The following is an 11,120-nucleotide window of genomic DNA, read 5'->3' on the forward strand; positions in this document are numbered from 1 at the left end:
CTATATTGTCATGATGATATCCTTCGCCGCTTTTAGCTCAGGAGGCAGGAACCTAGCAATCATCTCCCTGAGAACTGACGGGCAACTGCTTTTCAGATGCTCATAGCCATCACTTGTCACCATAGCCTCCAAATTGGAAGGAGAAGCAAGGAACTCAAAGCAAGCTTCCTTCAGTTCATGGCAACCGTGCTGCTCAGATAGAGTTAAGCTTGTCGCCACAATGGTGGAGTCGATGTGGTTACACAACATTTCCTCGCATATCAGCTTCAACCTGTCGATATTGTACATGTCAGCTGCAACGAGTAGATGGCCAGCCATCACCACATCATCATGTGCTTCACCATCATGGGTGGTTTGTTCAGGCAGTGAGTCCGTGTATATGAAATGTAGCAATGACTTGAACACATCGCTTTCCATATCAAAGATCTCAACCTTATCTACGATTTTCTCCTTCATCGAGCCGAAGAGCTCTGCCTTGAAGACGGACGACCGAGCAGCGAGCACGGACCTATGAGCAGAGAATCTCTCTCCACCGACATGAAAGATCACGTCCGCTCCATCCATGCTCTTTAGGAGGTTGCCGAGGTGTCGATGCAAATTGCTCGGAGGAACCAGCGCAAGTTGGCTACGCTTACGCTTATGTTGTTCTTCGGTGCGGATCCCCTTCATGACGGTGACATCGCACCTGATAGTGAAACAGTCGTCGATTAAGTGCAGCGATCCCTCTAAGTCAGTTTTCTTGATGAAATCATAGTAGCCCCAAGCCGAACTTTTTCCTTGTTGGAAGGTATGTCCGCTGTGGGTACGGCTGAACGACGGTACCGGTTCCCCATCCTTGTCCAGCACACTGAAAGCGAAGCTCGCCGTCACATCCTTGGCGTCCGCGGAATCAAGCAGCAGGTAAACAGACACGAAATCAGCACTCTCGCAGCCGTTTGGGTAGAATTCCAAGGCCCAGTCATGGCCTCCAACACTGAAACGGGTAGATATCGCGCACTTGCCTGCCTGGAGGAGCACCTTGGTTCGTGAGTACCCATCTATCTTGAGCAGATATGAACCTTCCTCGGTGTCAACCACAATAGCAGCAGCAGAAAGATTGCGCTTGGGTGCCGCCATCTTTGCGATGCTTGAGCTTGCAGTCACGATGATTGGTATAAGCAGAGGGATAACAGCAGCGATGGTTGTTGTACAAGGTATATTACAAGGGCAACGACCCGGAGATGAATCCGGTGGAGCTGATCGAGGAGGAGGAGACAGGTTTCACGAGCGCTGGAGCAGCGCCGACGAAGTTGTCAGAAGATCGGAGGAAGAGGCGGCGCGGCGTCCACAGACCGCGGCTCAACCGAGGGAAGCTCGACGCCGTAGGGGTCTCGACAGATGTCGTGCAGATTGGAACTTGTCCTTTTTTTGCGAATCCAGATTGGAAATTGTCTCTTTGAGGCTCGAGGAGAGGCGGTTGCGTCGTTACGACTCGAGTCGGAAGCAAAAATTGCCTTGGGTCACATCCTACGTAATGACAACTTGACGAGGATCGTAACGGGCTAAAGGCCCAGATCAGGATAACCTCGCACAATCCAGTGCTAAATGCTAATCCTGATTTTTCAAGCTAAAGCTTATCAGGACGGCCGAATTCGAACCAGATCGGAAGTTCGGAACCGTAAGGCCAACTTAAATAGTTAAGAGATTTATTCGGAAGACATACCTTAAAAATAAATTTGGGATGTCGTCTAGATTCTCTTGGTTCATTTTTTTTCCTCCCTTGAAATCTGACAGAATATCCATTTACACATTTGCCTCCGTCACCCAAACAATTTTGAAAGTAGGTAAGCCGGGTCGGCGTATATACTTTTCAAAGGTTCTTGTTTTATATATTCCTTTTCTAGTCTTTCTCTTTTGATGTCGCAAAATTGAAACTAAGAAACCCATCATAGAAGCATTTTAACAATGTTTTCGCCAATCTAGTAACACTCTAAATAAACTGGTGTTAGGAAAAAGATCATCAAAACATAGCAACGTGATCTCAGTTTTTGAAGCCCTAGTCGAGTGAAGACACATCGTTAATGGAGTACCAATTTAGAAGATGGATCATTTTGAATACTACTAGTATTTACAAATTAATGTCATGATTTTAAGATGAGGTAGACAATTCTTACAACATGTGCTCTTTGTATAGAAGGAAAAGCATGTTGAAAAACCACCACGCTAGATGACTATTTTGCATCATGTGCCACATTATACCTCTTTTTAGAACACGATAATCAAGAAGTTGTACCCATCTATTTGTTCTATAATTTATAATTAAAGCAAGATATAGGAAAATAAAAAGGCCATAAAATTCCAAAAGGAAAACAAAACATATGCCCATTAACCAGCGTCCCTTCTTTTAGGTACAAAGCATGACGGTTTTCCCATATCTGAATGTTTATTTTCAAATATCGCGGGTTTAGACAAGCAGGCTTTATACACAATTTGTTCCTTACACGTAGCAAACTATAGTAGGTACCAAACTAGTTGCCACTAAAGAGTAGTTGGTGGTGATAGTACATGCCCAACTCATTCCTCTTCCTGAAAGACACACCCAAAGTAATCCCGTGCTTAATTTTGTTAGCGATTATTTCCAGATTTTTATGTACTTGATTTTTTTATGTTCGTTTGGAAGTTAAAACTTAAGGACACGCCACAACGGGGACTCCGCTAGGGTTCAGGGGGCATGGGCAACGTACGAGTACTAAGACGGGTACAACAACAACAACAACAACGGTTACTCGAACGAAGGTTCCATTAGCAACATAAGGATAGTCGTTCGATGTCACGGAATGGCTAGACGAATGTGTCGGCATCGATGTGGACACCAATGATTGTTGAGGTGAAGGCAAGGGCAGGCGCATGGCTATGGTGAATTGGTGATAATGGTTCCACAATTTGAAATACTCTAATTTGTCTAGTTGAAATAGTTTAATTTCTCTAGTACTATACAAAGGAAAAGAAAAATGGACCGGTCGGCCGCCGGTACCTCGTCCACACGATTAAATATGGAAAAGCTACGAAGTGGCAGAAGTTGTTTGTGTTAATTGTTTGCTAGCTTGGGCTCACATGTCTTGTGGATCAAGTAGCCATACTCTAGCAAACGTTGCAATCATGCATGACACACTACCACTTGTGCAAACTTAGTCGGGTTGGGTAGTGATTCATACTTTGCTATTTTGAACGTTGCACCTTTATCACCATGCTCTTGGTCCTAAGCTCAATAAATTAGCCACTGAAAACACAGTAGCACCCTAGTTTTCTGGACAGAGTGGCGCTCAAGTTAGTACTAGACTATATAAAGAGCCTAAAATGACCAGAAAACGCAGCAACTCGCTCGCTGCACCAAAAGCACAATCGTGTACCAGAATAATCCCAGCGTTCAGCTCGCCGGAGCTGAGAACCACAACACACAGCTAGAGCCATGGATACCAAAGACGAGCAGCCGCCGGTGCACATCCTCTTCTTTCCATTCCTAGCTCCCGGCCACCTCATTCCGATTGCCGACATGGCAGCGGTCTTCGCTGCCCGTGGCGCCAGGTGCACGATCCTCACCACGCCCGTCAACGCCGCGACCATCCGCCCGGCCGTCGACCGCGCAAACGACGCTAATTCACATGGCACAGGTAATGCCCCCGCGATCAAGATCTCCGCCGTGCCCTTCCCCGACGTGGGGCTCCCGCCGGGCGTCGAGAACGCCACCGGCCTCACCGACCAGGCCGACCGCGACAACTTCTGGCGCGCGATCCAGCAGCTGCGCGAGCCCTTCGACCGGTTCCTGGCCGACAAGCACAACCACCCGGTCGACGCCGTCGTCTCAGACACACTACATCACGGTAAAATAACAGGGGCACTTCAAAATGCCCCTAATGTGAAACAAAGTGCCCCAAATTAGCTATTGGGGCATTTTTTCAAGTGCCACCTTTACTTGCGTCTCTAAAGGTATTTGGGGCACTACCTAGGGGCACTTCTCAAAATGCCCCAAAATTCAATTAGGGGCACTTGCAAAGTGCCCCAAAATCCAATTAGGGGCACTTTGAGAAGTGCCCCAAAATCCAATTAGGGGCACTTTGGCAAGTGCCCCAAAACCCAATTAGAGGCACTTTGGCAAGTGCCCCGAAACCAATTAGGGGTACTTTGAGATGTGCCCCAAAACCCAATTTGTGGCACTTCAAAAAATGCCTCAAAATCCAATTCATAACCCTATAAAAAATGCCCCAAATTACATACAATTAATGGAACCTTGAGCAATTCCCAAAACGCCCACCAATCAAACACCGTCACATTGGCAAGATACAAGAAGCACACAATATAAACAGTTAAACATCATACAAGCAGAAGCACACAGTATCGATATAGTATCCAGTGCACCGTAAACATAAATTCTGGATTTTTCATACAATATCAGTTACAGCTCACTGTAACAATATCTCACACAGTAAACAGGTAGCACATTGTTCCACTGTAAACACCAATTCTGGAATTTTCATAATACCAGTTAGAGCTCAATGTAACTATATCATCGCTATGTTTCCAATTCAATCAGCACACTATATGCATCATCATCAGTTGATCCCAGTCTTCAGCTTGGGTAGAGTTGTACCTTGAGAGAAATAGTAAGATAATTTAGCAATCCTAAAGACATGAATGCATGATTTCAAACAGCACTGAGGACGAGGACAGGAACAATCATGCTATATAAAACCTCTACAACCTTGTTTTGTTCTAGTTAATAGATTGAGAAAGAAGCCCACTTATAAAGATCTAATGTTCCGAAACTACACATTGCAGGTATGCAGCTTAACCCGAAACCTGCTGTCCATAATTTTTACAAGGGAAATTCTAACCAGAGGCGCCGCACACCGCTCTCTCCCGTGCGGCGCGAGTTGAACCGTACGATTTGTCGCTCTCCCCCTAATAACGCCTCCCCCTAATTACCTCACCATATTTTATCCCCTCGGCTTATCCTCTTACCTTCTCCGTCCGCACCACCACACAAGGTCGCATCAAGGTCGACGCCGGGGGTTGTGACCGCGCTGGGGGTTCAGGCCGCCGCCGGAGAGCATCGGAACGGCATGAGTTTGTGGCGTGTTGTATCGGAGTCGTGGCCTCGTGGGGGCAGGTGCTGATGGGGCCTATTGTGAGCGCGCTCATGGCTACAGCCTCCTCAGCGTCGTCGCCATTGGCGGCGCCTCTGGCCGCGCTGAAACCGGACGAGCTCCGCAGGTGGGGCGCACTGAACTGGTGGCTCCTAGTTCTTGGAGGACGTCCCCATGCCGCCGACGAGCTGTGACGTCCATTGGCTGGAGCAAGAAGGGCTCGGACATGCCGCCTCCGGCGAGCGCGACTGAGGAGGCCGCCACCGCTCTAGCAGGGGAGCCTGCTGCGACCAAGCACACCACGGCGGGGGAGGCTTGCCGTCGTGCGAGCACCGAGCTGCAGGGGCGGGCGTTGCCGCGTGAGTGTGCTGCAGCCTGCAAGCCTGCAATGGAGGACCTCGCCAGGGAAGATGCCCCGGCAAGCGATGGGCACCGGCTCCTCTGAAAAAATTCCTGTCACCGAGCTCTTCAATGCCGCGCAGCAACACAATGCGAGTCTCCTCAGTTTTGGTTAATACTAGCAGATAATTTGGCAATTGTGGCTAATTAAAATGATAGTTGTGGATAATAAACCTAGTAATTTCTTTGTCAAAGAACTGGGTAATTGTTACATAGCCAATTAATCTGGCAATCTTGGCTAATTAATGTGAAAAACGTGGCTAATTAATCTGGTTATTACTTTATCAAAGAATATAAGTGTTAACGTAAATAATTAATCTGGTAATCATAGCTAATTAATATTATAATTGTGACTATTTAATCTGGAAGTTGCTACCGGAAATTCTAGTGAGTAAAATGTGGCGAACTAATCTAATAATTTACATCGAGATAATCTTGTGATTGCATTTTTTTAAACAAAAAATGTTAACTGTTATATTTCATTATCGGGTAATCGTCGCTAATTAATCTGGTAGCTCCTACCTTGCAGCTCAGTAAACTATTACTGAGCTAACATGGAAATAGCTATTCTTTATTTTTGTAGGGAATGATGTTGAGCAGTGAGCGAAATCAAAGATCAGAAAATCTGCCGATGGTGCGTGAGAATAAAGCGAGAGGTGTCTTTTGCTACTGTGGATGCAACTTTTTACTGTAGTGCATAATGTAGTAGGTGAACATGTGGCTGATAACTTTCAGAAGTCAGATGCATGCAGCTGTTTGCAAAAAAAAAAAAATCTCGATCCGAAGTTCATGTGCCACTGTATTGGCTTTTTAGTCCCGTTTTTGCTAATTATCTGCTGCTCCCCCACGTCACGTGGTCATTGTTAGATGGTTTAGTGAGCCGCCGCACGAGATTGAAAAAATGCGGCGCCGCTAGCTAGCAAAGTCCTTTTTACAATAGCATGACTCATGACTTTTCTGTTTGCCAATTTGGTAGTTTTATCTAAAAAGGCAATGAAATTGAAATAGTTTTAAGTCTACATGAAAGACAGGAAAGCACATTAGGCGAGCAAAATAAGACTTTGATGAAAGTAAAATAAAAAAAACTAGATAAGGCCTAAATCTCATACCAGTCAAAAGCATTCTCGCCTTGCTGAAAGCTGAGGCAAATAACGTTGTTAGGTAAGCTGATCTCCAGTCTACCAGCAGTGTAACCGGGGTTGAAGGGTCAAGACAAAAAAATATATTTCAGATGGGCATTCGATTTTAAAATAAACATGAAGAAAGAAAAGGAAATCCAGGGTAGCTGATTGCACTAAGTAGCACAAGGTACGAGTACGACATGTACATACAGGATACGATAGGTGACACTAATGTCTCGTTGGTGCCAGCCAACAGGCATAGATAGGAATAACTATTTCCCATAACATAGAATTGCATAATGATGTTACAACTGAATCCGTGAATCTATAATCTCTATATACACTGGCAGTATGTATGTATACTGGACGGGCTATTGATCACGGAAGGACGGATGGGATACAAAACTCCAGTCACCCCAGCTTCTTTCCTATGCACAGTACGTACTTACCATCTCGCTACTATGGCATGTTGACGGCGTTGGTTTATTTTGTTCACCGGCGGTTATCGCCGGCGAAGGATACAACAGAGAGAGGGCTGGGCTGGGGACAGGGGCGTAACCCGCCGGCAGCATGCCTCTGGTCAAGCTAAAGCTCTTTTTGCAAGAAGTGCTACTACTACTTAACAAAGAAAGAAAGAGTAAAAGACAATAGTAGGAAATATGGTACGGACAGAACCATATGGAATGCAGTTTTGAAGAGTGGAAGTAGTTGTCTCCGCATTCCATTATCTTTGTGCAAGCTAGTTAAACTTACAAAGTTCGTTCAACGACCATCTGACTAAATCAATTAAATTCCTGCTACTATGATCTTGAAGAGTACACACATGCATCATGACTGATCAGCTTTTTATAACTAGATGTATTTAATTAAATTACCATACAGCCATCACGGTTCTTCCTAAATAAGCAAAACTAGAAATGTAATTCCATCTGAGAACACAAAATGCTGTAAATTTATCCTCTGTTGCACTTCTCAGTGCACCTCCAAACTGAACGCAGCAATAAAGGACTAACTCGTCAGTCAATACGAAAATAACACTACATGATCACGGTCTTCCTAAATAAGCAAAGCTACAAATGTAACTCCATCTAAGTACACGAAATGCAGTTAATTTACTACAGCTCTTAAAAGTCGTTTGCATTACTAAGTGCATCACCACAGCGACAACATTAAGGCACAAGCATGTACATGAATCAGCTATTATGGTCATCAAGATCAACATGATGTAATGTAACTATCTACTATCTCACGTGTCAGAGGGGCATACAAACATGTCATCACGATCAAGAATGTCTAGCACAGAACACAGGGAGAACCAAGAGCACATACAGTAGGGTTGCTTGTAGCCGAACAAGAGCCACCGTGGTTGTGGCGAGCCCACCACCGACACATGGCAGCGGCCACTTGATACGCTGGGGTTGCGGTAGTGCTGTCCCACCGCAGTTGTCGTCGACACCACTGACTATGCCAGGGTGCGGGATACCACCTCTCAACAAACTCCAGCCGCCAGGATGCCTGACTCGCCCTGCTTCTCCAGGTCACTCCCAAACAACTCCAATCTCAAACCAGCGGCACCGCTCGACGCTTCGGACGAAGCCCTGTCCTCAATAAAAGAAAGAGCAAAGATTACATATTCAAGCATTCAGAGACACCAAAAATGAGTTATTAAGTACTAGGAACAAACACTAATTTAGAAAATTTACATTTATGTCCATATAATTTACAGTAGAACATGTAGTTAATTATTTAGCTAGTACTACATGTTTGCATCCAGAAGGGCGGGCCTGGTGCAGCGGTAGAGCCTCACCGCCTGTGACCGAGAGGTCCCAGGTTCGAGTCGCGGTCTCCTCACATTGCACTTTGTGAGGGTAAGGCTTGCCACTAACACCTTCCCCAGACCCCGCACAGTGCGGGAGCTCTCAGCACTGGGTACGTCCTTTTTTTACATGTTTGCATCCACTTAATCTGAACAACCGAACAATACATCAGCCTAAACATAGTTTTCTTATATGGAATTCTTGAGCATCAACAAAGAAGTAGAACATACTGCATGTTAAATCTGCACTGTACAATCTAGAAGGATTTCATGGTTTTTGGACCTGATCTGGGATGATGAGATATCAACCAGACAAGTAGATAAGGCTGCAATATGGAGTACTGTACTCTAGGGTCAGTCATCAATTCTAAATTATAGTAACAAGTAGTAGGAAACTATACATTTCCTACAATTTTCGAATCAATGATTAAAGGAAGATAAGCACACTAACAGAACATAATGCATAACACAGGCATTATCACGAACAGATAGCATGCAACAAAATTTTCATCAAATTTTCTAGGGACCAAACAAAGTAATTTACTACCCAGGTTCGCAAGCATAGATTTAAGGATCTAATTGGGTGAGACAATATGTTCCGAAGAGAGAAACGTGAAATCGAAACAGAAGGAGGATGAGTAAAACTCACAAGATCAACAAGCTTCTCGGATCCAGAGGGTCCGTCACGGGACCGAGGAGCAGGTCAGGTCACGTCTCAGAGTGGCGCCGAGTCACGGGTAGGAGGAGTACGGATCCGACGTTCATCGTCGTAGTTCGTCGGAGAGAGATCGGCTGAGCTCGTCGGCCTTGGCGCGCGGCATGCGGCGGAGGCGCAGCGGCGGCTTCCAGCCGATGCGGAGCGGCTCGGTGTAGATGATCCCCTTGGCGAGCTCCCGCACGGACATGAGCGACTTGCGGTCGGCCGTCGGCGAGGTTCTCGATCATCTCCTTCTCCTGCAGGATGAGCTGCTCGGTGGCGGTGACCTCCGGGGCGGCGCGCTTAAGCTGCGTGGACGTGACGAGGAGGCTGGGCTCGGCGAAGGGCGCGACGGCATCGGGGGTGGCCGCGGGGTTGGTCGTCGGTTGGGGCGGAGGCGGCGGGAGGGAGGCTGGGGAGCCTGCGAAGGAGGGGGCGGCGGGCTTGGAGAGGCGCTGGTGGCGGAGGCGATCGGCCTCCATGGCCCTGCGCTTGGAGACGGGGATGTACTCCTCGTAGTCGTCCTCGTCATCGGATTTGACCGCCGGGGCGGCGGCGGCAGCGGCGGGGGCCATGGCTGGGGTTAGGGTTTGGAGGATGGTGAGGATCTCGTCGGGGAAGGGAAGGGAATGGGACGAAGAAAGAAGGCTTGGGAAGAAGACGAGTTTAGTTACCGACATGGAAATCAGCCTGTGAAGCTTTGGCCCAGAAGAAATTGAGGCATAGCCCAAGACCAAACTGAACGTATCCTCTGCACTCGCTTTCCCCTTTAGACCTTTTTTTTCAGTTTTGCTATTTTTCAGCTAGCCGAAATTATAATTCGCCATAAGTTGATCGCGTAGGCGGGATCGGCACGGAGGACCGGCGGCAGTTACCGCCGCCTGCGCCAGATCTCGGTGCTCCTATATGGCTCGCGTGCAGGTACGCGCACCCGGAGGTAGCTCAGCCGCCAGGCATGTGCATGTCCTCCAACCGTCGCACGGCGTCCAGTTCGCATGCATCAGTCGCGCCACGCTAACGGGCAGCAGAACCTGTGCGGCCGCTCCGCCTTCTTGGTGCCGCTGTCGGACGCCTCGAAGTCGTTCTTCTTCTTTCCCATGGTGTTGTGGCGGCGGTGGTGGGAGTGGAGGTGTAGGCGATGTCCGATCAACTTTTAAGGTCGGCCCGCGTGGGAAATGATGCCATTGAAGGCAGCACAGAAGCCCAGCCGCCGCTCGCCAGTGCGCGCACAGAAGAGGCAGCTGCGACATTGATGGAGAAGGTTGCGGCGCAGACGCGGAAGCGATGCCCATGATACAGGCTCGTTGTCAGGCGGGCCCGGTGGAAAAGCGAGCGGTCATTTGGGGCGTCTGTGTAGCGTCCGCCGCGACGCATCCCAAGCTCAAATATGCCCCGGGTTTGCCCCGGTACGAACGGCCCGGTCACTTTGCGTCGCCCTGCTGGAGTGTGTCTCGACGCATTTTCGGCCCGGGCGGACGCAAACGGTCACTCATCGTCTGTTTGCGTCGCCCCGTTGGAGATGCCCTAAGAGATGGGGTAGGAAAGTCCACTCCTCCCCTTCTGCATCTCTCGCCTGTATTCTGCCCAACCGCTCGCTATGACTGCGCATTCGAGGAGGACGATGATGGCGTGCGCGGCGGGTTGGCAGCGGTGTCGCGGCAGCTGGCAGGTGCGGGCCAATGTGGCACTGTTTACATGGGCTAATTGATCTTGAGCTAAAGGTGATAGTTGTTCAGGTGAGTAATGATAAATTGTGGCACTTAAAAGTGCCACAAAAGGTATACATCTATTGGGGCATTAGAAAAAATGCGCTAGTAGGTATACACATATTGGGGCGTTGAGTAGAGGCGCTGGGGTATACAATTAGGGGCACTTCGAAAAGTTGCCACTAATTGACATACTTATTATCGTGCACTTTGACAAGTGCCACTGGTAAGTGCCCTAATTCTATGACGTGGTGTAGT

At 47.8% G+C, this 11,120-nt stretch overlaps 2 protein-coding genes and 1 long non-coding RNA gene across 3 annotated transcripts; 1 reads left to right on the plus strand and 2 right to left on the minus strand.

The window, feature by feature from the left end:
- Positions 1-1,116, minus strand: LOC124705749 (BTB/POZ and MATH domain-containing protein 3-like). The gene has a single exon (XM_047237455.1). It carries the CDS (start codon positions 1,114-1,116, stop codon positions 1-3), a length of 1,116 nt encoding a protein of 371 aa, XP_047093411.1.
- Positions 1,117-3,448: 2,332 nt separating this feature from the next.
- LOC124705760 (UDP-glycosyltransferase 73C2-like) lies at positions 3,449-3,919 on the plus strand. The gene has a single exon (XM_047237461.1). The coding sequence runs from the start codon at positions 3,449-3,451 to the stop codon at positions 3,917-3,919; it is 471 nt and encodes a 156-aa protein (XP_047093417.1).
- Positions 3,920-4,380: 461 nt separating this feature from the next.
- LOC124685100 lies at positions 4,381-9,292 on the minus strand. Its single transcript, XR_006997280.1, has 3 exons — positions 9,109-9,292; positions 6,632-8,241; positions 4,381-4,627 (listed from the first exon to the last, which is right to left on the minus strand). It is a non-coding gene; the product is annotated as an uncharacterized LOC124685100 (long non-coding RNA).
- Positions 9,293-11,120: the final 1,828 nt, after the last annotated feature.

Source organism: Lolium rigidum, chromosome 1 (assembly GCF_022539505.1).
Source record: "Lolium rigidum isolate FL_2022 chromosome 1, APGP_CSIRO_Lrig_0.1, whole genome shotgun sequence".
In the NCBI taxonomy this organism is placed as follows: Eukaryota; Viridiplantae; Streptophyta; class Magnoliopsida; order Poales; family Poaceae; genus Lolium; species Lolium rigidum.

Bases quoted from the DNA above. Each gene is read 5' to 3' on its own strand.
- LOC124705749 (XM_047237455.1), bottom strand. From the start codon at position 1,116: ATGGCGGCACCCAAGCGCAATCTTTCTGCTGCTGCTATTGTGGTTGAC.
- LOC124705760 (XM_047237461.1), top strand. From the start codon at position 3,449: ATGGATACCAAAGACGAGCAGCCGCCGGTGCACATCCTCTTCTTTCCA.